This window comes from Puccinia triticina, chromosome 1A (assembly GCF_026914185.1).
Source record: "Puccinia triticina chromosome 1A, complete sequence".
In the NCBI taxonomy this organism is placed as follows: domain Eukaryota; kingdom Fungi; phylum Basidiomycota; class Pucciniomycetes; order Pucciniales; family Pucciniaceae; genus Puccinia; species Puccinia triticina.
In genome coordinates, this window is record NC_070558.1 from 1001440 (window position 1) to 1027431 (window position 25992).

Below are 25992 nucleotides of genomic sequence, written 5' to 3' on the forward strand. Positions count from 1 at the left end.
CGAGGAGCGGAAACAACTATCACTGACACAATGTAGTCTCAGGGTATGTACACGTACGTTCTATTAGTCTGTATGCTACCTACTGGGGTGCGGCTCCTTCCCTTTTCACGGTTTGAAGTTTACGTCCATCATCATCTCCCAGCAAGACGACGTCGGAAAATATTCAGACTATAAAAACGGTTTCCTCTCTCCGACTGACGTACAATGAGTATCTTTCACGCATGTTGTTCGAAATTCAAGGCGGTTTTTCTCTCCAGTATTGGAAATTGGGAGCGGAATATCCCTCCAAAGACAGCCAAGACATGTTGAAATTCTCGTGATGTTTATCGTCCAACCTTTTGAGATAAAGATTTCCTGTCCTCGAATACTTAATCTATCCAGAATTTGTTTTGGTGTTTTTCGTAAGATAGGCCCAACTCGACGTTGCTTGATCTTGAAGTAACCCTTTGCAAACCGTGATATTCATTAGAAGCCTGCTTCCTCCCTCCAGACCCCAGCTGGAACCTTCTTTGGGTTTTCTCCCCCAGCTGAATAGCCCACCTCTAACATGAGGTTAGGCTTGTTATCCACACTTAGACAGGTCGTGAAGACGTTGGTTTTGTTGGACTTGCTGTTATTATCCCATCCAACGTCTAGCGCCCGCCTGGAATCATCGAATGCTCCCAAGCTGGTATTCGCTCATTTTATGTCAGTTGGTTCCTCTCCTCCGAGCTTATTATCCATGGCTGCCAGAAATGCTTTCAAACTGAACGAAACATCTCTTTGCTACTTGAAGTACCGGTTTGACAGTAAATTATACACGATCGGATTGGAGCTCGCAATGCAATCTCGCTGCTTCGCATGGCATCGACGCGTTTGCGTTGAACGTGGGCTTGCCGGATGGGTGGCAATTGCAACAGGTCCGTACCTCGATGTCTCACCCACAGCAGTAAGTCTGATGGATCTCAGCAGCTCATTATTATACGCCTATACATTATACAGGTAAAAGACGCGTATGAGGTGGCCGACGCAATTAAGACAACAACGGGAAAGGCATTTAAGCTTTTCTTATCCCTAGATAGTAAGTTGAAGGATGGCACATGACACAGAATAGGGCAAGAACCTTCTCTAAAATAGCGTATTCCTAAATGTGCAGTGTCAGTTATTCAAAGCGCGGAAGATGTCACCACCTGGGTCACAAGCTTTGTTCCACTACCTGCTCAATTGCGTAAGTGAATCCGCTGTTGGACCCTCGGGGCAAGATGTAAACTGTGAGGATAACGCAAAGCTCATCATTTCCATAGTTATCAACGGGCGACCCTTGGTTTCGACCTTTTCTGGAGAGGCAAATAAACTCGGGGGAGAGGATTTATCATCTGGATGGCAAGCAGCTTTGAAAGCGCCGTTGGCTCGAGGAAACCCCTCGCTCGATGCGCTTTTCATCCCGGCTTGGTCCAGTCTAGATCCCAGTACCGCCGTCTCGGACCATCCGGTGGTTGATGGAATCATGACATGGAACTCTTGGTAGGCTGCATGAAGCGGTTTTGGGCTGGATGCCACAATATCCGATCAAGTTGACAATGGTCTTTTCTGGATTTGCAGGCCCACTGGTTCTGAGAATACCAATACACTGGATGACTATCAGTTTCAGACAAATGCTAAGGCTTCGCAAAAAGTAAGCCTGAATGCAAATAGTCTCTTCCCATGCGTTTTTTTTTCTGAGGCCATTTCCAAATGTTTTTTTTTTTCTTCATAAGCTTTACATGGCGGGAGTCAGTCCGTGTTTTTTCACCCATTATAAAGACAAAAACTGGATTTATCGATCGGTAAGCACATCATAAGTTGTGTACCCGTCTCAAGGGGGACATAATTGTTCAATGAATCGAGAGGTGATCTTTTAAAAAATTATGTTTCCACAATCAGGATGATAATTTATACATCAGTCGGTGGATGAAATTAATGTCGATGCCCACTCCACCCGATTTCATTCAAATCATTTCGTGGAATGACTATGGGGAGTCACACTACATTGGGCCTAGGCTAGGAACCCCGCCGGCTGATACGACTTGGTTGTTAGTGTCCGGCATGGAAGTAAAATTGTAATGGCTGTTGAGGAGCTCACATCCTGCTACCTCTAGGGACGGTTTTGATCATCAAGCGTGGCTCAAGATGTCAGATTACTTCATAAAATGGTACAAGACTGGAGTCCGACCAACAATTGAAGAGGATACTGTTCACTTCAACTACCGACCTCATTCAGTCAACGCCATAGCTAGTGCGTGTGGTCCCCTCGAGAGCACTTCTTCATCCCATAATAGCCTCTCTGATTGTCGGCTCTGATTATTTTACTCAGCCTCCGACACCCTCCCACCGCCCACCAATTCGTCAGTTTCAGTGGATGCAATCTACGTCTCTACTTATCTGAGCGCTTCATCACCCGCTACGCAATTGCGCATCAGAGTAGGAGACATGCAGCAGTCCTTCAGCAACATTACTAGGTCAGAAGTCAATACTTTTACTGCCCCATGGAATGGACACACCGGGCGAGTAGAAGTAGCACTACTCGACAATACTGGGAAAGAACTGATGAAGAAACAAGGAGATGTACCGATTAGTAATGATATCAAAACATATAACTTTAGTAAGCCTCGTGCGGTGGTATCATACAAATTTCATGAACCAAAAGCTAATCATTATCTTCACAGATTACGCCGCAGCCATCTTGAGTAAAGATACATCCGGTACAGGCCCTGCCAGGTTACTAAGAGCTCCTATCATCATATCTTTCTTCATCTTTCACCTTGCCTCATGGCAGATGTGGTAAACCTGAAATTCCCTAGCACTGATCTAACTGGCCACGTAGTTGTAATTTTTGATTGTGGAATATAGCTTTGAAACCCTTTTATCACAATAAACACACACATCTCTAATGAAATATATCACAGCGTCTCCTAGATATTTATCATAGATAAATAACATGTCATTTTATTTCAAGTTGTCAATGTCATGCACCCTGGAAGTGATCATCTGCTTTTTTATAACTGCAACAGCTCAATGGACATATTTCAAAGAATGATTTGTATTGATGTGGCTCCAACCACTACGCAGGCTTGAAAATGGCCAGGTTTTCTTTTGAATTTCAGCCGACGCCAAGTGCGCACCACTTTTTGGGTGGTATTTATGACAAGCCGGAGCAGATTTGGAGAATTTTAGAACTCGATTTTGAGAGTGATGTGTCCACTTGTGGCAAGTTCGTAACAACATCAACTTTTTTATTGTTGCAAAATAGATGTTATGTACATACGGTTCTATGTTGCCTTGATTTCCATCCAGGCTCCAGCAACTCAAAGATGCTGGAAAATTTAAACTCAAGTTTTCAAAGTCAAAATCAAACAGTAAGGTCTCATGGAGGAATTCGAGAGGAAAGCATCAAACTGGAAGCGACATGATCAAAGGTTATGCAAGCGGTCTTTCAGCCCACTTTTGGTCAAGAATCGGTTACAAAAGCTTCAAGTGTCGGGTCACCTGTAACGCAACGAGGGGTCAAGTCAGCAGGTGGAAGTTCAAATTAGTTCATACAGGGATCGTTGTGAGCTCACTTGGTTAATCAGTCCCACAGGGCCAGGGCCAATTCCCAGAACTGTTCGACTACCTGCAGCGATCTGGGTCCTTCCTCTTTGAAATTAATCACACATGTTAGATCGGATGGCTTGTATTACGGATTTGGGCAGCATGGACTTACGCATCACAAATATCTTGGGCACAGAGTCCAAGACTCCTTGCTTTAGCTTTCAGCAGAAGCATTTCGTCCTCTTCCGTGCCGCATTCGGTCTTTTCAAGTTTTAACGCGATTTTCGCTTGTCCACTCCTTTCCCAATGTCGGAGTAAAGCGGGGTTGGACTTGACCAGCGTCTTGTAGCAAGCTAGCGTTGCATGACTAAAGGAGTGCGTAAATGAATAAGAAAGTATTAATAAATGCGTATTTTTTCCCATAGTACTTTTTCGGAAATGCTCGCCTACACTGCGCCGCTATTTTACCCTTGGTCATTCCTAAATCGCCCCGTACAACAAGTACCTAGACACGAATCACAAAAGAGACATGACTGTGAGTCCAATGTCGCGCAATTAAGAATAAAAATGGAAACTGGCCTACCAGTTTGCTTTCCTCGCTCCAGCTTGGCTGGACAGATTTCAAATCAGCTTCATCATGGCTATCCAGCTCTGATTCCGAAGAGTCCCCCGGCGGTTTCTCATTCCGCCTCAAGTTGTCATCGCTATCGCTGTCAGTCCGGCGTGGATGATTAGCATTCCCTCGAGTGTATCCCAGTGATCTGCCCAGGCCAACCCAATATCCGATCGTGAGCGACGAGATTATCAGTGCCAAATAGGTAAAAGCTGGCTCTGGTATAACTTCTCTTTTTCAAGGTGAATCGAGAGAATACGTTGACGAATCAGTATGATGGTAGGCTGAGCAGATCAGAGCTAATGATATGAACGTGTCTGCTTTACTGACCTCCGGCGGTGGGGTGAGGCATCGTGAAATTTTATGGTGGGTCGATCGAGGGTGGATGTTTGTCGGAGGCGGCGCGATGGTGGCCAAACCCTCCAAAAACATCACTGCGCGTCGTCCTGCGCCAACGGGGCAAGCATCCGCGCAATGATGGTGCACCAGGGCGTGGACTCGAGGCGGACAAATTCCAACAAATTCCGCAAGACAAAAAGACTTCCAATCATGAAAAATCACGACATTCGCATCTTTCGGCAGCAAGTTGACTTGTTTCCTGGCCAAAGTGAGTGAAAACCACGGGACTAGAATGCCGCATTCGGGGGTTTCACAAGTTGAGCGCTTAAGGTTTTTCACCTACGAGGTCATCCAGGAGGACTTCCTCTTGGCTAAAATAGACTTTATGTACTGGACTTTTGATTGAGATCAAGTATTCACCAGCCAACAAGGGTGAGCGGACTCGAACTTGACCGAAGTCCCTCGCTGCTGCGGGCGTGTGGTCTTGCGAAGGACTCCGATAGCCCTCGGCAGGAGGGACTTGAGCGCTATCACCCAGAGCCTAGAATCTGGATTTGGCTGGGTTTTGTTGTTCTCAAAACTTTAAACCTTAAAAATTTGCTTGGCACAAAGCCTTGCTTCTAAGTTTTATCTGTTGGCCCATACAACCTGAACTACGTTACACCACTTCTTAGATTATCAAAGTAAATAAAAACTTGCGCTAGTTTGATGCTTTTTTTATTTTACTCAGATTAGTAACGAGACCCCCTCATGAAGATTGAAACTAATCTGAGAAATGAATTGGATAGATTTGGCATATGTCGAGATACAAAAACAGGATTGACGGTTAGTTTCCAAGAAAACCAAGATGCAAAGCCTTTGGACAGACCTATCACATTCGACCATCAACTCTTTTGCATGTTTAGTCACCTCGCTATCCTCATGATTAAACATGACCGCATTAGCCAACATCAACATCAAATCTCTGCGGTACTCCTCAGTAGTGGTGACTTTACCGTCCCTCAACTTCTTAGCAAGAGTGCGAAGATCCATGGGTCTTTTGACGATCGAAGTGTATCCGGGAGCTTCGGACTCCTTGACGGGGTCGCGGAAGATAGAGGAGATCGGGTTGGATTGGACCGACGAATGGGTCTTGAGCATTCGTCTCCTGAACGAGGTCGGGTCACTAGTGGTCGACGAGGACCCATGCCGCGGCCCTGCCGAGCTCGCATCTGCCGGGAAGAGCGGTAGCTTGGCTGAGTTCGGGGTCTGGTTCGCTGTCGAGTTCCCATCGGTGATCCCCGTCGCAAAAGCTTCTCGAGCACCACAAAATCCACCGCCCACAGAGAAGAAAAAAACATCAAGGAGGAGTGTGATCAGCGTGAGTATTCGTATATACCTACAAGCATTCGAGAATATCTACTCACAGGCTGAGTTGGGAGTGCCCACTCGACTAGCATCGGCCGAATGATCATTGTCTAGATGCAATTTCTTGTTGGAGCTCGGTGAATGTGCCGCCGAATGAGACTCCTCGGGCCCTTTCGTGCTCACATTAGTCCCAGGGGACTCGTGGTTTAACGGCTTGGTTGAAGAAGGATTAGTTTCGGAGTCTTGGGCTGGCTCCTCTTGGACTGTCGTCTTTTCTTTATTAGGCGTCACTAAGAAAAGAAGCCGAAGGGAAAGCATGAGTGAACTGGCGATTCGGGGATCTTGATTGTGGGTTATCACGTACATGTTACTTTGGCCGTCCGACTCCTTAAGCTTTTATCTAAAATCTTTGGAGTCTTGGGATCGGGAGGATCTTCATGCTCGGACTTGATTTTTTTATTCTGTGGAGGTTTATGGCTTGAAGGCTTGGTCTCTACAGGCTCATTTGCTTCCAACTCGACTTTGCGGGTCTTGCGCGTAACTGGCCCACTTGGAGTGGGACGGTCACGTGAGCCGATGAGCTGTTGTATCACGGTTTCGTCGTCATCTGAGGCTGGGCTTTCGGCCCCCTTGGGTGATTCTGATGAATCGCTTGCAGTTGTCACAGATGCTATACATTCAGAAAAAGTAAGTTTGTTGGCAAACATAGACAGAATAGCAGCTCTCGTTGATGGTACACGAACGAGCTCACGTTTCTCGGGTTCTGGGCGTGGAGTTTTATCGAGCTTCCGTTGAGAAACGCTGGTAGGAGCAGCTTTTCGTTTGCGGCTTTTCGGCACGTCGGCGTTGCCCAAGGAGGCATCATTATTTTTGGGAGGAACTTCGGTGCTGTTAGAGGGATCTTGTATCTCCTTTTTAGCAGCACGCTTGGTCCTCGATATTGGGGATTTTTTCGCTGCCGACCGCCCCAGAGAAACCGGAGCTGCTACTGTGACCGTTGACAGAATGGGTGAACAAAATGATATAAGTGCTTGCGAACATCTTCACTCTCCCACCGCAGATCGGAAAAATTAGAAAGATTCGCGACCCAAATTCGAGACTGACAGCTGCTGCCCGGCTCGCTTTGTTTATCCACGTCGTTCTCCTCTACCTGCTCCGGAATTTCGGGATTTGATGGGCTGGCAGGATGGGAGTCGGGGGGCTTTGGAGATTGGACTTGCGGAGCCTCTGGACTAGTCGGTTTGTCGCAATCTGCAATCAGTCTGAGCTTATCATCCCATTCTCCACGTTTGATAGCCTCTATTTCCGTTTGAAGGCTTTGAGATCTCTTCTCCTCTTCCAGGAGAGCCTCTGCAATGGACTTCAGGTGAACCTCGTACAGCTGACGGGCGACGGTTAGGGTCTGGTGTGCGTCCAAAGATGCCTTCTGGTCTAGCTTATCTTCGAGATAGGTCTTGCAGATGTTCGCGTAAACGTTGGAGCAGACCTATTTATTTGAATGGGCATTATTCGAAGAAGATAGATAATGTATCTCAACAGAGGGAGACGCAGGATCGATAAACAACACTCGGTCTCGAGCCAGTATCAGACAGACACCAATTCATATGCGGCCGCACCTCGGGGTTGAAGGATGTGCCATGCAGCCAGTGCCAGTCTTCGGTCTTCCTCGCCTGCTGGAATCCATGGAGCAGCTCGGCGACTTGTTCCCAATCGACCGTCTGCTCGGTTCCTTCGCGCGGCTGGGCTTGGTGGACGGCCTGGGCGAGCAGAAGCTGTTCCTGGATTGAGAGCTTCGGCTCGGCTTCGGTGGCCGCGTTCACTTCCGCCATCGTCCTGTCCTTGGCTCGTTGTTTTCGGAAGTGCTGTGCCGATGGAAGCTTGGGGAGGAGATACCCGGTCGGGCCCACGGGTCGCCCGACGGCCCGACCAGAGAGCATAGAGTGGCCCACTTTGGAAAAAAAAAAAGAAAGAAAACTTTTGCTATCCATCTCAGCTTCGACAGCAACAAGACATCCGGAAACAAAATATTATGGCCATCGAACCAAGCAAGACAAACAAATTCGATGATCTCAAACCACCACTAACATCATGGGTGTGAGTCCTTCGAACAAGATAATCCTCCGGCTGAACTCTGGGACTAACTTACTTATCTTCACAGCTCAGATACCATCAAATCGTTAGGCTTCCATCAGATGACCCCTGTTCAAGCGCATACCATCCCTCTATTCTTACAAAATAAAGATGTCGTCGTCCAGGTCAATCCGATTTGATTCCTCCTTACAGAATTCGTGTATTCTAACCTCATGGTTTTCGATCTTCTTGGCATTTACCTTTTTTTTTCAACTGGCCATACAAAGGCAGTGACTGGATCGGGAAAGACTCTGGCATTCCTGATTCCTATCATCGAGAGGCTTGTTCAGTTGGAACAACGCCCCAAGTCCCATGTCGCTGCAATAATCATCAGCCCAACAAGGTAGATACAGCACGTATGAACCAGCTCCATCTGGCTACACCCTGATGTCGGACAGATTCAAAACCTCATGTCCTATGCTACATCCTTGTACACCCACAGGGAATTGGCAAGTCAGACGTTCCAAGTCTTAAATCAATTTCTAGATAACCGTCCCTCCACCTCCGATCAACCCGACTCGTCGTCAACCCCTACTGCGCCATTTCTCAAAGCAATGTTACTGATCGGGGGCACTGGGGGCCGCTCGATCAAACACGATATGTCTGAATTCCAAGAGAATGGCGCCAATATCCTCGTGGCTACACCTGGAAGATTAGAAGAATTCTTGTTCGGTTATAGTAGTCTCACCAAGCGCAAAACCAATGATCTCTCCGAAATCAAACAGAAGGTGCCATTGAAGACCCTTGTCAACCTGAAAAGTTTGGAAGTTTTAGTACTTGATGAAGCTGATAGGTCAGTCGAGCTCTTTGTATCACCCCTTACCCTCATCAATCTTAACCTATATAAGATGATATACTCATCAAGACTGTTTGCTAATGCCTTAGGCTACTTGACTTGGGTTTTGCCCCTGTACTTTCTAATATTTTGGGCAAGTTACCGAAGCAGAGAAGGACGGGTCTATTTTCAGCGACCTTGCTAAACGACGGCTTAACTGAACTGATCAGAGCTGGTCTACGGAACCCAGTTAAGGTGGTTGTAAAAGTCCAAACATCAAATCAAAACCTTCGGGAAAACGAGGCTGGTCCCGCGACTCTAAGAAACGAGTATATTGCCGTCCCGAAAGTCGCTTGGAAGATGCCCCAGTTGGTTCGGTTACTCAATCACCTCGCCTACCCAGAACCAAAGCAAAAAGCCCCTGGGGCCAGAAAATTAATCGTTTATTTTGCTACTTGTGCTTGTGTAGAATATTTCTACAAGGTATGTTCGAATCTCCTTTTTTGTCTTTCTCTTTGGTATCTCCAACACAATGACAACGTACAAAACTGCTGATATGACTCCCGCTGTTCTGAGATACCCTCAGATTCTTTCGGTGCTCGATGAATTAAAATCATTTTCGGTTCATTCACTGCATGGTCAACAAAGCCCAACTCGAAGATCGATGACGTTCACAGCCTTCAAGAGCTCTAATCCGTTGTCCCCGGCCGTGTTACTCTGTACGGATCTGGCGGCTCGAGGCTTAGATCTTCCAGATGTCGATGTTGTTATTCAGTTCGATCCTCCGAAAGATGTCCGCAATTTCTTCCATCGGATCGGTCGCACGGCAAGGGCAGGGAAAAGTGGACGAGCAATCGTTTTCCTTCAATCAAATCGAGAACTGGACTATGTTGGTTGGTCCCGGCAATTTTCGTTTCTCTTCAAATATCGCGATATTAACAAACATGTTCTTTGTTTGCTGTAGATTATCTGAAGCTCAAGAATTTACAGTTAACATCCCTCCCTTACATCCGATCGGCTTCTAGATCGAGTCGGGCTGAAAGTGAAGGATCCGAAATTACTACGGATTCAACCGCCGATAAATTGATCAGTAAAATCAAAAACATTATCAAAACAGATCGTGCCTTGCACGATCGTGTCAGTTGTCGCTGTCCTTCTTGTCAACTCCTCTGTTTCATCATGGCCCTTACCAAAGAGAACTTTCCTCGGTGGAGTTGCGCTGATCCTTAACTGCTTTGACCGAAATGAATCCTTCAGGGCGTCAAAGCGTTTGTTTCATATGTCCAGTTCTATTCGAAACACGAGGCCTCTTACATATTTAAGCTAGACCAGCTTGATCTATTGTCGCTTGCCTTTCACGGATTCGGATTGATCAAATTGCCGAAGATGCCGGAATTGAAGAAATTTCGAAGTCAACTCGAGTTAGTTACCCCCGATGGATTCGAGGTGGGGCAAGACGAATTCAACGTAAGCGCAGTGCTCTTGTGGCTGGAATTAACAAAATCATTGTTGATCGGACCTTTTCAATGTAAATTTGTTTGCCCCTTTTACCCACATTATTCAATTGTCTCTTCTCTGTCACTCAAAGTGGGCCCAATATTCGTATCTGGATCCAATGAAGGAAGCTCAACGACAGGAGAAACACAAACAAACAGTAGAGGCGCAAAAAATGATCAAAGAGTCCAACCAAACCAACAGCACGTCGACCGGATCGACTACGACGAGCAAACAATCTAGTCAAACGACTACCCCAATTGACAAGAAAATCTTAGAATTGGAACAGAAAAAGTTGCCCGAAAAGGCGGCCTGGTCTAAGAAAATTAACGCCAAGATCTCGAAAGAGCAAAAACGGCTGAAACGAATCAGGGAGAAGGAAGGAGGCGGATTCAAGAGAAGTAATGGGGACCCGACCTTGCCCGCTACTAATCAAGATGACCAAGATAATGACGATGATGATGATGAAGAGGAGGGAGAGACGGATTGGAAGGAACTGGTGATGGAGAAGAAAACTCTCAAAAAAATTAAGCTGGAAACCGATCAACAGAAATTGCTCGAGGGTGATCCAAATCAACCGGCTGTTATTCCCTCTGCTGGATTTGATAAAAATCTAGGAGAATTTTTCCTTGGCTTGGCATGACTCAACCTTTGTTTTTCTTGTTATCATTCTGGCTTTAATTAACCTTTATGGTTCAGATTTTCTTAGGTGTGGAGACCTGATCTATTGGATCAGTTTTGAATTCGATCTCTTCTTTCCTTTTGAGCGAGTCTGCATGAAATCTTCATCAATTTCAGAGCTGAACTAAGAGCTTCTGCTGCACTTGAGCTGTTTTGCTCACCTCTGCCACCATGGCTATCTAGAAAGAGAGGCTGACAAAGAAAAAAAAAAAGTGGCACCCGAGTAGCACTCAACTTGTTGATGCTCCTCAGTTTTCTTGCTACTCTAGCTAGTCGTAACTCGCTTCGAAACACAACTCCGTGCGTAGGCAAAAATTTCCTCCTGTTAGTTTTGGCTTGGCTGTATGGTGCTCTGCGAACTTCCCTACTGGGCCGATACCATTAGATTCTCTGAAGTGGCTCATTTTATCATTCTTCAAAGAAAAGAAAGCTTCTATACTTTTCACTACTAGATGTACAAGACTTCAATGTTGATATATTTAGTGAAATAATAAATAAAAGAAGTTGTGATGGCTAAGGAAGATCTATTCTATTGAGTGAGACTAATAAGTGTGTGTTTATATGCAAAAACTGTAAATCCGATGGTTGAGATGAAATAGGGAGAGTGAAATCAACGGGCTGATGACAGAAGAGATAAGTAAATAAATAGATAGATAGCATCAAGCAGATTGCTCAGCGAATCAGGAACGAGGAGGCGGGAACAGTCAAACAATCTCCAGCCGATTGATCTGCTTAAAACGAGAGCTACGAAGAAAACTATCAGAAGAATTGGATCGCCATGGAGTATTAGGAGGAATAAATACAATACAGGTTTTAAACAAATAAACCTTGGACTTCGGTTTTGGGGATCCGAGGAAGAAGTAGTTTACAGGTTTTTTGGTCTGCGGAGGTAGGGGTGAGAAGATGGGATGATGAGAGTGTGTTGTTAGGCCAGCCGAATTGAGGCAGATGTCGGGTCTGCGGGGAGAACTTGCTTCTCGCTGTCATTAGTAAGACTTGTGTTCGATGGACCGTTGGAGGATCGTTGCCGACTGTCTTCACCCCCTGAACTCCCTCGTCCTTGGCTGTTTTGGAAGAGTGTAGTGAGAACATTGTTGAACCCTAATCGTCCTGATTCTGCATTCGTTGCGAATCTGCAATTTACGACCAGAGCAGTGCGGGAAAAATGGGATATCAAAATTGAGAAAAGAAAAGCTGGGTGAAATAATGCTGATGGATCAAATTTTACCTGTCTCGAGCCCAGGATTCGAGTTTGGATCCCAGAATTCCCCAGGATTCCCCGATTGCTAGCGTGCCTTGGGCCTGGATATCAGCACGTTGAACGAAGTTGCTCGCTTGAGGATGAAAAGGTTGGTAACGGATTTGCTCTCGGCAGACCAAGATCGACGACATTGATAGATTGACTGAGCCCATCAGAACCATCGGTGATTGATCGGCTGAGCTGGGACTGAAAGGTATCATTAATTAGCCCAGAATCAACCCGGGAGGTTGGATATGGTTGGGTCCTTGGAAATCGGAAGAGGTTGGGATACTGTTCGCTGTTCAATCAACTCACACCTTGTAGAATATGACCTCTCGAACGTACTGTTCCTCCGCGCCTCCGACCAACTGCAGAAATCGAATACAACCAAGCGGGCAAAAACAGAAGAATGAGATCAGGACCCGGCTGACATGCTTTTTGACCCGCCGCAGATCAAGACAATTCATACCTTCATGATCCAACGTGGGGCATGCTGGCGAATAGAGATCAATCTTTCGGTACGAATGGTGCCATCGGGTAAGAAGGACCTATCGAGGACATCGACGGATGTAATATGTGTCGAATGCTCGTTTGGATACTTGTGCCAGATCCCGATCGCTACGTCGCGCTAGCTTGTGTGAGAGGACCAGAGAGAAGGGGCAGATGATCGGCAGAATGGATAAGGTATATCAAAAGAATAAGTATTTGTCTTACTCCAAGAGACCGTCAAACTCATACGATTTATCAATTCGAGACTTACGAATGCGAATGGAAAGAGATGCTGAGCCGTGAATACGACCATGAGGCTGGTGTGGAAGGGGTAGGATGTTCGCTGGAAGTCAGGGTGGTTCTCGGCTGGTTCGGATAATTTTGTTGGCTCCTGGTCAGTCTACCTTCCTCCGACTCAGCCCAGCCATCGTCATGTCACCGAGAGCCGGTGGGAGTGGGCCGGGGGCCGGGCAAGGCGGGCACAGTGCTGTGCTCGCAACCTCGACAACGCGACGTCCTTTCCCAGGCTAGCAACACAATCCCCTCGCAATCAAAGTCACAAGTCCCTCTGGCAAAGCCTCTGGCAAGAGAAGGCCTGGGTCGAAGCAAGCTTAGGCTTGTAAAGTGGCAGTCCTGGGGTGAAAGATTTCAGATTTTCACTGTACTTTTGGCAACTGCCAATTTAACTGTGGATAGCACTTTTGTCTGATCTCACCCTTCACTAGAAAAACAAAAAGAAACTGCTGCCAGTTGACATGCAGTTATGGTGTTCAAAGTTGGTTTGCATAATTTTATGCATGCATAAACCATAAAATCATAAAATCTTTTTTGCAGGGGATATGACTGTCTGATTATGTAATACAAAATTTCCTCACCAAAATATTTTTATGATTTTATGATTTATGCATGCATAAAAATATTCAAACCAACTTTGAACACCATAAGTATTACAAAGGCACCTTTTTTATATTGCATGTCAAATGGCAGCAGTTTCTTGAGCTTTTTTCATAGTTTAGCTTGGATGTGACAAACATTTCCCAGCAGCCAGGTATCTTGCCTTCCTTCTTGTGTCATTTTCATTAAATATTGCTGAGAAAAACCTACTTTCTTTGGACTTGAAAGCTGGAGCTCCCCTTGGATCTGCAACACTTCAAGAGCTATGCTTCACTGCAAAAAGCAGCACTTCTGCGCAACAAAGCAAAAAATGTCTACTCTAGATCCTGAGTAGTGTTAGCACTAGCAAAATACCACTACTTGGAGTGGTAGCAAAGCACCAGCACTGCTACTGCAAATTCAACCTGTGTTTAGCAAAGAAATTTTCCTTTTTTGCTTTTTCTTCAGTTTAGCATAGCTGCAGAAGTTGCACCTTTGGCTCTATTAGTGCTCTGTAGCACCAAAAGCATAGGGAAGGGGCCTCTTTTGTACCAAAGTGTAGCAGGCAAGTCCGCCTTTCTGTGAATGATACCACACATGATAATTAATCATCAATCTTCCACTTTATGATGTTGAGTACTGAGATTTGAATGACACTACATTGGTGCCAAAAAATTTCTTCCGCTACTATATCAAGAAGCGTAGTGGAATGCTGCTACTTGCTGCTTAAAATAGCTTGATATTTTCACACATTATTTCACCTTGAAAAAGTAGCAAAAGGTGTAGCGCCCATTCTGCCTCTAAAACTGTACCAAAGTGGGGCAAAAATCACCACACTTGCCACTAGATGTAACATAGCTGTTGCAGTGTGGGGAGCAGGAAGTACAGGGAATTAATCAAAAGCTGCACTTTGGGTGATACTCAACAGCCCGTTAAAACTTCATTCCATGCAGTAAAAATAAATACCATTGTATAAACATGTCATTCATTCTCATGCCATGTTTTATATTGGGCTTGATGCAGTTCAAGCCTTCAAAAGTTGATTGGGCAAACTTCTAATAAAGATAAATCTTCAAATGACACTAGCATTTGGCTGGTTTTCCTAGTGTTATTCATGCTTGGTGGGCATGCCAATTGGGCGGGTGTGAGACTTCCTTGCCCCCCCCCCGGGTTGTCCCCCAAGATTATTTGGTGGGTTGGGCCAGGTTGATGACTTAATGGTGACCTGCCCCAAAACCGTTTAACTTGCAGGCAGGTTGGGCTGGGTCAATTTCTGTAAACAATAATCCACACCCAAACCCATTTAGCTTGCAAGCAAGCTGCCTGCAGGGTCCCCACGGGACCCAGCTAAAGATTCAAATTGTGGATATCTTTATGTTTTATTGTTGCTGTTTAGCTTGCAAATCATTATTGGATTGAAGATAAGGTTTGAGAGGTGTGGCAAAATGGATTTAGGGGGATCTTATTCTTAATTTAATAAGACAAATTTTTACTAGATCTGGGAATTCAATATCTTCAATTTTGGATGTGATGGATGGTGATGAATATTTGTGAATTGATACATTATTGCAGACATGGGAGAAAAGGAAAACAAGAAGGTGCAAGAGAGGCCTCATTTTACAGAAAAAATCACTTCTGAGACTTGAGAGTGGTTTATGTAGTGTACAGTTGCGCGCGGCATTCTACTGTACAAGGTTTTGGGCTGGTCCCAAATGTTGGGGCCCAAAACCTGGAAAAAATACAGTTTTTTCACATATTTTTGGGCGGCTGGGACATGGTATGGTGTCCCAGCTTTGGTTTTAGACCCACCAGGCACTCCTGAAAGCACTGCATGACAGTTTCTGCCTTCATTTGTGGGTTTAGTGCCCAACCAGGAGGCATAAGTATGGGTTTAGGACCCCATACATATGTACTTATGCCCGTATTTGGAGGTGGGTCCCAAAATATGGGCTGTGAACAAAAAAAAAAAAATGGCTGGACCAAATTGGTTGCCACTTTAGATTTGGAATCTACACACTCTGTAGACTCCAAAAATGTACTCTTTTAGAGTGCTGGACCCCCGACCCAGTCGGGGTTTTCCCCCGCGTAGCCCAACAAGTTTTGCGGGCAGCTCTGTACAGTAGAATGCCGCGCGCAACTGTAAAAAAAAGATCTTCTGTGGGAAAGATGTGCAAGGTGATGTGAAAGAAAGTACTAATCTATTTTGGGAATTTGTTCAATGTATGTGTGAATTAATGTACTAATTTTGGTTATGATTCCTTGGCTTGAGGAAAATCACATCTACAATGAGATTATCTAACATGTGATGTGTAAATCTTTGTGGGGTATTTCCTGTGCTCACACAACAGGCCAGAATTGGATTTGTGTCAAATTGCCAAGTAATGAATGGGATTAAGGTTGGGCAGTTGTGTTACGGTAAATTAAAGAGGCCCTTTTGGATACTAATACTGTAGCTTTTTTTAGTCATCCAAATCATCCATTTGAGTAACACAGAATTTTGTTTTGATAATGTAATGTAATGTAATCTTTTTTATTTTTTATTTTTTGTGTTTTTGGATAACATACCTGCTGAGTTTTGCAACATATTTGCAAAACAAAATTGCTTTTGCATAATGAGTTTAGCTCACACAACAGGCAAACAGGTGACACTCCCGCACACAACGTCACCTGCACAGTTACTGTGGTCGCCAAAATTAGGTGACACTGCTTGTGGGAGTGACAGCTGTCTGCCTATAGTGTCAAGCCTTGCCTCTTGTGCAGGTTGTGGGTTCAATCATCTGTGTAAACCTCCGTTGAACTGAAATTCTTGACTGTTTAGCATCAAATTGAGCCCAATATGTGCTCATATTGATTGAAACAGCCATCAATTGACACCTCTCTTGGAAATTTACAGCCAACTTACCTAAATTTGGCCAAAAATGTAATGTAGCCCAGTTTGTTTAAACTATCTGGATTCTGGGCAATATAAGAAGGAAAAAGGGCCCTTTTTTGCCGGTGGATATTGTAACTAAATTAGGTTTACATTTACATTACAGTTACATTACCAATTACGGGTAACATAACAGCACACCCTTGATGGGATCTATGTGTAAATGTAATATATGTACTGGTTGAAAACACATATGTGTACATGTGGATGTTGGCGGGATCAGCAGTTCTGAGCACTTTGGCATGAAGAGAAATCAAACACATATTTTTACAGAAGTATTTCAAGATTGTTTTGACAAATCAATAGACAGGATCTTTATCAGTCTCTGTGTATTTTTGGTTATTATTTGAAGCTTCCTGGTATACTTGCAGAATCTGAGGTTGAATTGAATAACAACATGTTTTGAATCATGGTACCAACAAAAGATGACAATTATGATGTAAGCAGAATTTCACAAAAAATTAAAAGGGTGGTTCACAATTAAAAATTTGCAAAACTTTGGGACACATTTTAAGGTGTTTATGATTTTTTTTTTTAAAAATTGACAAGTTGCACTGATTGATCAGTATCACTTGTTGCCGTGCATTTGACCAAAATTTTAAAACTTTGTTCATAACTGCCTTAAATTTAGCTCCAAAGTTTAGTATAGTTCAATTGTGGTCCCCCCTACTAGATCAATTTTTTCAGGCTTGGAATGGTTTAGCTGTATGTCATGATTGCTGATGGCCACATCAAAGCCAATGTTAGTGGTGTTGGATTTGATGTGGCTGCACCTGACATCTCCAGAGGTCTGCAAATGCAGCAGATGCCACATACCAGAAGCTTTACATTGGAGGTAATCATGTTGCAGAATAGTCAAAATTCTATCAAAACATGACATGAAAAATATAAATTGACTCAAAGAGCGTTTGGAACAGCGCCTATGGGTACATAGCTAAAAATAATGAGCATATGAAGACTGCAAGAGATAATGACAATAAAATCCAACGAGTGATATTGATAGGATACATATTGAGACATGCCTCTGATTGATGATTAAGAGATTAAGGGCCAGAGAAACAAAATACGAGTGAAGGAAGAAAAAAATGAGTGTCGTGGTTTAAACACTTGATGATTCACGTGGAATTGACTCACTTTCAAAAGGAGTATAAAAATAGAGCCACCGTTCCTGTGATTGCACTGATGTACAATAAGGATGAAATCTCAACATGCGGGGAGTCCGACTTCGCGTTGGATTTGGTGGGAGAAGATGTCGCATTAGATGCAACTTCCTTCGTCAACAACTCGCTGGCATAGTCTTACACGATAGATTCCGATGGTGTTAGTTGGTTTGGAGATTGTCACTAGCGCGGTAGATAAAATGGCTCAACTGAAGTTGTATTCGCGAATGGCATTACTAATCGAACGTTTTCCACTTCCGCTGAGTAATGGCTTTCCTGAGCCATCTAACAGCTCCACCCGGACATCCCCACCGTTGCCGCTCCATGGTGCTGAAAATGTGGAAATCGACCCCGGTTTCATTTGATTAAACACTTGACTCGCGGTGCCAATGGTTATCTTGAGCTGCTGAGCAGGCGAGTCAGGGGTGAGGAACACAGCAGCATGAACTGCATCCTTCGATACCGTTGCATTTGGAGGAGGTCCTAAGGGGTCGGTGTCTATAACCAATGCATATTTAACAATTTTTAGTTCGTGTTCTTTTGTCATGAGAAAAAATGCGAATCACCTGCAACGGCCGTGGCTGAGTGGGGCCTATAATTATAGTACACTTTATCTTGAGTGATCGTAGGGGGAGAGCCGGTCTTATACCATTTAATAAAATAATCTGTCATATCCAACCATGCCTGATGATCAAATCCCGAACTGCGAAAGGTACTGTGTTGGTGGAACTGCGCAAAGTTTTTTTATGTGACGCCCATTTACTCACATCCAGTTTGTGCCAGCAGGTGGACTTCCCGCTATAGGGCCAATGTAATGAGATTCGCCATAGTCATTCCAAGACACAATTTGAATGAAATCGGGCTGGGTAGGCATGGCAATGAGCTCTTTCCATCGGTTAACATAAAGGTTGTCGTCCTATCGCGCAAAAAGCGTTCTGCAAATGAGTATCGTGCCACTCATGCATGGATGAACGATGTGCGGAAAAATCACAAACTGACTGATTTGAACATGAAGTTTTTGTCAGAATAATGCGTGTAGAAGCACGGGCTGACAGATGCCATGTACAGCTGGGCAAAAGGATGGATGCAGTCAGATTGGATTGATCAGTAATACTACGCCAGAGTAAGACGAACGAAGGAGTAGCTCACCTTGCCATTTTTCTTGGCATCAGCTTGAAATTGCAAGTCGACCGATGTGCTTATGGTGTCATTCCCCGTGGGCCTGCGGAATTAAGGTGAGCTGAGAGCCATATCACTTCTTCTGCTTGAGTATAGTAGAAGGTGCGCTTACCAGGCTTTCCAAGTCATTATGCCATCCACGACTGGGTTCGTGGACACAGCTGTGCTGGGGTTCAAGCTGCTCCAGACAGGTACGAAGGCAGCTTGCATAGGTGGGCTTAATGCAGCTAGGGGGGCCTTTAATGCAGCATTCCAGCCCATCGAGGTGTTGGTGGCTGAGTGGTTAGGAGCATTAGCTCCAGGTTCGTCATAATATTTCCATGGGAAGATGTTTAGACTCACCACCAAATGAATTGTTTTCGCCCGCGAATGTCGAGACAAAAGCTTTGCCTCCAATAACTGTCAAAATCATATCCGGTTGTTGGTCATTGGGTTCATGAGTGAGACTGCTTTCAACCAGTAATATGATTCTTACGCAATTGTGACTTCATCGGAGCAAACTTCGTGACCCAGCTGGAGACTTGATTGGCAGTTTGGATAACAGACACTGTAAACAAAGCAAGAGTGCAGTTGAACATCCAATCACGCTCTACAAAGAAAATTCTACTTGAAAGCATAGCTTACTATCCAACGAAAGGAACAATTGAAATGGTTGGCCGTTGGTTCCAGTAACTTGTGTTGCCACATCATATGCCGTGGTGACCTGATACATATCGACGAGGTCAATTCACCACTTCGTGGAAAACATGATTACATTTGAGCACTGCAAACCTGATCAACTTGCCAACTGTCTGGAGTTCCTACGTTGAGAGCGAAGGCATCTATTCCATGAGAGGCCGCCAGGGTAATTTGATTTTTCCAATCATCCCGCGTGTAATTGATCGTCAATCCAGCACTGATAACAAAAATGGTCAATTCGCGCTACAAAGGAGCACTCCGCATTGTAAAGCAAATGGCACGAACATGAAGTGAGCGAACACGAGTTTAGGCGCGGTTGTCGGAGGAGCCCGAGTGCTAAGTTGAGAATGTGGCTCGCCTGCGCGAGATTGAAATACCGCGTTGAACAAGAGTATGTGTAGAAAGGGGAGTGACCATTTGGCCACAAACATCTTGAATTCGAGGACCTATAGGCTAAAGATCTTTGGCTAAAAACTGGTATAAGAAAGCCTGGTGTTGTGCGTTGAATTTCGGTTTCGTTTCGGAATGGTAGGACTAGGTTGAAAGATGCTGCAGCAGCTTCCGGGATATTCAAGAGGACAGTGAATCCAACTGATTTAGTCGGAGTGAGGATGAGAGCTGATAACAGTCGTGAAAAGAATAATGTAGGCAGTGACAGGAGGGCTCCTACCGAATGGAGAACTTGTGTTACGAGGCGAATCGTTCATCGTACTGCTCGAAAAGCCCAGGCCGCATGTAACTTGGCCTCTCTCAAGCTAACATGGATCAATCGAAACAACGCGGGTGGAGAGCTATCTGGTCCATGTAGATATGCACGTCCTCTTGTTCTACTCCAGCTGCTTAAGCCTTAAGCGGGTAATCATGTGGCCTTGAACTGGTGCTTATGCTTTTTTAAACCTGGAATCTCTACACTTGCCAAGATAAAGCGCGCCCAATCAATCGGCATTCACATGTCTCCGATACCACGCTGACCTACACCGCCAGGCCTGTTTGGCAAGTTGGGGACTGTTCTTCCATTGCCAATTGGTATGTTGGCTCATCCCATTACCAATGCACCCAGCAGCGAGCCAATAACGAGGGCCGGGGTTGGTGCATAGGGTTGTACCACTGCAGGCCCCAACATATCATCACTCGCGAGACACGGCCACTTGGCCATAAGAGACTCTCCCTGCGGTCGAGGGTTGGTGCTGTACTCCTCGATAATGTTCCCTTGCTCGCCACAAGCTGGAGACGAGGGACTTGAGAAAGCGTCGCCTGGCGCTCGGCGGCACCACTGGCCCCGCCGAATGTATCACATCATCCCCGGGGACGCCATCCAAAGCGGTCCGGGTTAACGGCTGGCTCAAAGGTTGCCCCTTTCTGTTGGACGGACGTCTTGGCTCTGAGGGGTAAACCATGACTGGAAAAAGTCGACTGAGCAAGTTTAGGCCGTACTTTCTACTTTCTTGCAGGAGCGAAGCGGCCTTGCGACTCCCAGCCGATCGCGTCCCCGGGATGTCGAAGTGAACCGTGTTTTATGAGGACTGAGGACATAACGAATATCAAAGCTGCCTCACGCTGCTTTTGGCTAGTATGCATGCATACGATGAGAGAGATAAGAAAGAAAGAGGGAGAAAAGGCCGATGCCTTTCTCGGCGGCCGTCCTGATGGACAGGGAGAGCCTGAAGAGGTGGCGAAGCCGGCCGCCTCTGACTCTAGCGGGGTCAGATTCGACTATCCCCTCCAGGATGATTCCTTTCGCGGCTCCACTGAGCCGTCTTTGGTGTTCTGCCCCTCCAGGCTTCCGTTTTACTTGCTGTACGCGGCCCCGATGGGTCCGCTTTCTTCAATGTCTCTCCTCACCTACCTCACGCTTTTGTCATCCTCTTACTTTTAGCCAAACCCGATGGCCTCTATAAGTCGAGGCCATCGGGCACATCGCAACATAACCCACACCTTTGCTTCATTCCATCCTCCCGAAAGAAACTGCATCGATTATTTGCTTGCGTATCCAAACCGCTACCCAGACCCTCGCTCGGCGATATCAATCCAGCTTTACCTCTTTCAGATTTTCCAGCGTCTGTGATCATAGCTGGTCTTCGAGAAACCAAAGGAATCCCCCGACTGGACCGCATCAAGCTATGTTAGATCCCGAAGCTATCTCGGTAGAAACAACTGCTGGTACATAAATTAATTTCGTCCGGGTTTAACGACCTTTTTCAACCCTTGAGACTGACTCGATGCTGCTTAATTTCTCCCAATCCAGTTCAACTTGTTGAGGAGTTGCATAGACTGGCACAACTATGTCGAATGACCGATGCCAGGCCTTATCGAGAAACCGAGCCAGTTTACTCAATCGACGAGCTAAACGCTCGAGAAGCTCTCTTAATCCAGCTAGAAATGAGCCTTTTGCCTTCACTGCGACAGCAACTCCTCAATTTGCTAGGATCATTAGACCTTCGCGCCCTCCCAACAGCTCCAGAACCAAACTTCAAGGATGCCTTGGAGATCACATCGAACCTCCACCCCAGCATAATGCAAATCAAAAAAAATATTGAATCCCTCGCTCCATGGCGTTACTTGCTAGCCCCAGCCAGGAACGACTCTACTCACGGCCCTCTCAAGCAAGCTAGATGCGATTGTCTCATTGAGAATTTCCTTGAACTGGTGAACGTCAAAATACGTCACTTGATCCAAGCTTATCTCCATTTTGATAGCAGAGGAATGTTTTCAGCCGAGGACCGGGATCAAGTCATTGAGGCTACGGATTCATGCGTCCAGGCTGTCGATGCCATGATTAGATTTTCCAAAAAAAACGACCTTGATATCATCCAAGAGCATTGGCAAAAGTCACTGCAGTCACTCGACGAGCTTCTGACGGACGTGACCTTCCGAATCAATTTTTCGAATTCCTTGGGGCAAGGAAGATCCCAAATCGATCCAGCTGAATACACCCCTGCCCGACCTGGCTGGGTGCCTCGATCTCAATTGATACCCCTCAAGTTAGAGGTAGTCCATCTATTCGAGTTGGCTGTTCCGTTGATCAAGCTAGCCCGAATATTCTTTAGGAGAATAGTGATAACCCCAAGTGGCAAACCAATGTTCTCACTCGATCCTCGCATATGCTCTCTTGATATCCATAAATTAGATAGACGGGTATCCTCTTTCTACGAATCAATCGAGCATGTTATGGAGATTTTGTATGCTCTGAACGATGAAGATGACGAACATAATCGAAGGCAAACCCTTGGGAGCTGGTCCTGCATACCTGAAGACCGCTTGAATTCATGTCTAGTCTCATTAGCCATGCACATCGTGCCTTTGCCCACTGGACATGATCACCATCCAACCGAAAACCTCTTCAAAACCCTGTTTTTCAGCCTGAAGTCCGAATTCGATGAGCTTTCTAACATTTTCCAAAATAACATATGATTCCGGAGAGCTGACAGATACGAGGTGAGTTCCCTGATGTTCACGAAGGCACTTATTATGTCCCCTTCACCGTCACTCACGGACGGCTTAGAGCTGCTCGAGCTCAAATCCCGGCTGCCCCTCGCTACTCAATCGTTGTATCCCCAAGTACTCCCTTCTCCATCGGACCTGGCACTCATCTTCTGTACTATTTATTTATCTCATTTAATACTTACACACATACACTGCACAACTACAACCTCAGCTTGTCAATCAGTATAATCGATATAAACCCCTTTTTGCACTACAAGTGATGTAGAATCAGTATGAACTCTTGAGTTTTGACCCGGCTTGAAAATAAAATACAGACCAATGCAACCGGCAACCTGTAAATATCCTGAACTTAACCAAGTCCCTCTCTTACCTGAGGCTTTGCCGGGGCTTCTGGTATTTGTTTGTTGGTAAGATGAGATTGATCCGGGATGGTTTGTTGGTAGATTGTTCTTCAGCTTCTGACTGGGCAAGGTTGACAAGATGCCTTCAAGGCTCATAACCTATGGGAGCGTGAGCGTGTATGTTGGTGTTGCTCCACGGTGTGGCCCGAGCTTAACTAAGCCTCTCGCTCGGAGGGTCGGGGGGGGGGGGGCCGACCCCGCGTCCCTAAAACCGAGGGGGGTAATGAGAAAGCTCCCAAGAAAAAGCCAAAGATCATCGATTTAGCCAGTTCTGGCGACGAAAGTAGTTAATCATATCATCTTCTCTGCATTCTTATTTGTTGGCCTCTTCTCTCTGCTTCCTTCAATTCCTTCTAAGTAATTTATCCAGTCCGCCACATACATAATAGTGAGCTTGTCGATTGGGTCAGAAGAAATGAGACGTGTGTAAATGTGTAATGTTTTTTTTGGATCCATTCTCTCTAGTTGACAGCGTGAATAACTGCTTTTCTGGTCAATACACTTCCATGAACGCGATCCAGAAGAGATAAGAGTACCGCGCCACCCACCCACCGCACATGTGTGAATTAAAGACTCCCTAATTCTCGAAGAGCCTTCGGGAAGCAGCATGCATGATTGGGTAATGCTCTGGTGTTGATGTGATTTTGCAGGGCCTGGGAATTAAATCCCCTTGTAGCTGTGCCGTGAATGATCATTTGGGGAGAAAATTCAACTCAGAGCAAAGCGATGTAAATACCTTTTCCTCTCTGATTACCTGATCATGAGACGGTAACCGAGTTTGATGTGAGGCCTGGTATGTTCTGCCACCAATGACTCCATTCAAGTTTCCACTCTCCATCACTGTAAAAAAAACTGCGTCAACTGTGAGCAGTTGACATGTGGTAACTCTGAGGAAGCGTGTGGTGTTACACCAGCCTTACTCAAGGTTTGACTCAACCCAAGCTTCAAAGCACAGTCACTGGGCACCTTGCACAGTGACTGCCAACAAAGGCACTTGTGCATCCAGGTGGAGTTACAATGGCAGCTTGACTCAAGTATCCTGCGTGTCAACTGCAAGCAGTTGACCAAGTTTTTTTTGCAGTGCATGTCTTTCTGGGCCCATGTACGTCACATGCCCACTGTGCAGCTTGTCTATGGATGAAGCCATCACACCCAAGATCATGCGTCCTTACAACAGGGTTTAAGCCGATGAAGCTGAAGAAACAACAACGTAGAGCAACAATGTGTCCATATTTCTACTCAGCTTAAGAGCTCACAAAAAGAGAAAAGCTGATCAATGGGCTAGATTGAACCAACTTGCAAGTTGGTGACCGGAAGAAAATAATCAAAAAAGAAGACACAGGCACAGACACAGTAGGCCAAGGGAAATAGCCATGATGTAAGACCATCTTTCAATCACTCTCAACTTTGCTCTTCAACGAACGACCAGCTACTGTCAATCGTTCCGGGAGAAAACGCAAAGCCCGATGGGTTTGCATGGACGGCAAGCAACGCCTCACGAGTATCAAACTGTGAGAGCTATATTTATTCCTGTGGTTTCTATGCTTCGGTCGCTGACTGCCCCATCCTTGTTTTTGATCCTTCTCCTCACCTGCTTAGGTTCCTCGATGGGGTAATCCCTTGGTACATGTACGTACTGGCTTATTCGGCCCCCCGTGCCCTTCGTTACTAGATGTCTGACTGCTCGTTATCCTGGCACAATCTTCAGCAAGCCGAAGCAGCCGCTGTTTTTCAAGCAATCCGATCCGCCGCAGCCGTCAAGAAAGCTCCTTACGGAGGAGCAGCAAGAGATATTCCTTGCTCGTGGGCTGACTGCTGCGATGTACAACCAGCTAACCGAGCTTCAAGAGCGGGATATATTCAGACTCGTCCAGGAGGGCAAACCTCTGACTGCGGGAGAGAAAATGCACGCCTCTTCCGGCCCGTAAGTACTCAAACATCACTGCTTTTTCAAGTCTGTTGATTTGCTGACCAGCGTTCTGACATGTTTCTCAGTTGGGGATGCTAAGTCGGCGAGTTGACCGAGCAATACATGGTGAGAAACTGTAGGAATTTGAGATCTTTTAAACTTTATTGCAGCACACAAACTATAGCTAGTAGTAGTAGATACTGGAAAACAAGAATAAAAAGGTTAAAAGATAAATAAATGAAGAAACAATGATTGAAAGAATGAAATCATGTACCTTCTTATAGTTTGGGTCCTTACTATAATTCGAAAAAGATTCTTAAGAAGACTTTGACAGGAATAAAAAGGAAAACAGACAAAGCAAGCCTAAAAGAAATGAGAGTTAATAAGAAACAATGAGCAAGATATGAGAGAAAGAAAGAGAATAAAGTTGTACCTCCACTTGCGTCTGATCCGTGCTCCTCCTGAATCTTCTGAATCTCAGACGAATTTTTGAATTGGAACCAAACAGCGAAACTAGGACGTTTTATCGAAAGTTGATTAAGGGCTTGGATGTTCGACGGAGTTGTAGCAATGAAGTCGTACTCAGAAGAACTTCCTTGCTGAGTTCAGGGGGAGAACACAAAGGTGCGCGGCTATTTGAACACATTGCATATTCATCGTGTAATTTGAATTATTTTCCAACAGAAACGACGAAAATCCCAACGGTTGGTGCGGAAGGATAGCCAACCTGAAGCGGGGCACTGTGAGTAACAAGATAGGTTT

At 45.4% G+C, this 25992-nt stretch overlaps 8 protein-coding genes across 8 annotated transcripts; 4 read left to right on the top strand and 4 right to left on the bottom strand.

The window, feature by feature from the left end:
* Positions 1-547: 547 nt before the first annotated feature.
* PtA15_1A147 (uncharacterized protein) lies at positions 548-2803 on the top strand (the record flags this gene model as incomplete). Its single annotated transcript, XM_053165143.1, has 11 exons — positions 548-687; positions 776-899; positions 982-1060; positions 1136-1207; positions 1284-1503; positions 1582-1654; positions 1737-1805; positions 1903-2051; positions 2118-2254; positions 2333-2620; positions 2685-2803. 11 exons carry the CDS (start codon positions 548-550, stop codon positions 2801-2803), a joined length of 1470 nt encoding a protein of 489 aa, XP_053016364.1.
* A 674-nt stretch (positions 2804-3477) lies between these two features.
* PtA15_1A148 (uncharacterized protein) lies at positions 3478-4514 on the bottom strand (the record flags this gene model as incomplete). Its single annotated transcript, XM_053165144.1, has 6 exons — positions 3478-3504; positions 3579-3654; positions 3722-3916; positions 3996-4054; positions 4133-4389; positions 4493-4514. The coding sequence occupies 6 exons, from the start codon at positions 4512-4514 to the stop codon at positions 3478-3480; spliced, it is 636 nt and encodes a 211-aa protein (XP_053016365.1).
* Positions 4515-5232: 718 nt separating this feature from the next.
* PtA15_1A149 (uncharacterized protein) lies at positions 5233-7785 on the bottom strand (the record flags this gene model as incomplete). Its single annotated transcript, XM_053165145.1, has 7 exons — positions 5233-5269; positions 5370-5793; positions 5908-6138; positions 6213-6518; positions 6600-6836; positions 6953-7334; positions 7465-7785. 7 exons carry the CDS (start codon positions 7783-7785, stop codon positions 5233-5235), a joined length of 1938 nt encoding a protein of 645 aa, XP_053016366.1.
* A 92-nt stretch (positions 7786-7877) lies between these two features.
* Positions 7878-10890, top strand: PtA15_1A150 (uncharacterized protein; the record flags this gene model as incomplete). The annotated part of the gene is made up of 9 exons (XM_053165147.1): positions 7878-7942; positions 8007-8103; positions 8206-8321; positions 8421-8771; positions 8864-9236; positions 9340-9646; positions 9718-9890; positions 10011-10220; positions 10342-10890. The coding sequence occupies 9 exons, from the start codon at positions 7878-7880 to the stop codon at positions 10888-10890; spliced, it is 2241 nt and encodes a 746-aa protein (XP_053016367.1).
* A 963-nt stretch (positions 10891-11853) lies between these two features.
* Positions 11854-13085, bottom strand: PtA15_1A151 (uncharacterized protein; the record flags this gene model as incomplete). The annotated part of the gene is made up of 6 exons (XM_053165148.1): positions 11854-12061; positions 12157-12375; positions 12484-12536; positions 12638-12796; positions 12929-13000; positions 13062-13085. 6 exons carry the CDS (start codon positions 13083-13085, stop codon positions 11854-11856), a joined length of 735 nt encoding a protein of 244 aa, XP_053016368.1.
* Positions 13086-17595: 4510 nt separating this feature from the next.
* PtA15_1A152 (uncharacterized protein) lies at positions 17596-19907 on the bottom strand (the record flags this gene model as incomplete). The annotated part of the gene is made up of 12 exons (XM_053165149.1): positions 17596-17756; positions 17830-18117; positions 18186-18322; positions 18387-18535; positions 18619-18687; positions 18769-18841; positions 18911-19073; positions 19141-19197; positions 19274-19345; positions 19423-19501; positions 19570-19693; positions 19762-19907. The coding sequence occupies 12 exons, from the start codon at positions 19905-19907 to the stop codon at positions 17596-17598; spliced, it is 1518 nt and encodes a 505-aa protein (XP_053016369.1).
* A 1689-nt stretch (positions 19908-21596) lies between these two features.
* On the top strand, positions 21597-22856 carry PtA15_1A153 (uncharacterized protein; the record flags this gene model as incomplete). Its single annotated transcript, XM_053165150.1, has 3 exons — positions 21597-21636; positions 21722-22770; positions 22836-22856. 3 exons carry the CDS (start codon positions 21597-21599, stop codon positions 22854-22856), a joined length of 1110 nt encoding a protein of 369 aa, XP_053016370.1.
* Positions 22857-24797: 1941 nt separating this feature from the next.
* PtA15_1A154 (uncharacterized protein) lies at positions 24798-25329 on the top strand (the record flags this gene model as incomplete). Its single annotated transcript, XM_053165151.1, has 4 exons — positions 24798-24832; positions 24921-24950; positions 25030-25245; positions 25317-25329. 4 exons carry the CDS (start codon positions 24798-24800, stop codon positions 25327-25329), a joined length of 294 nt encoding a protein of 97 aa, XP_053016371.1.
* Between the last annotated feature and the right edge of the window lie 663 nt (positions 25330-25992).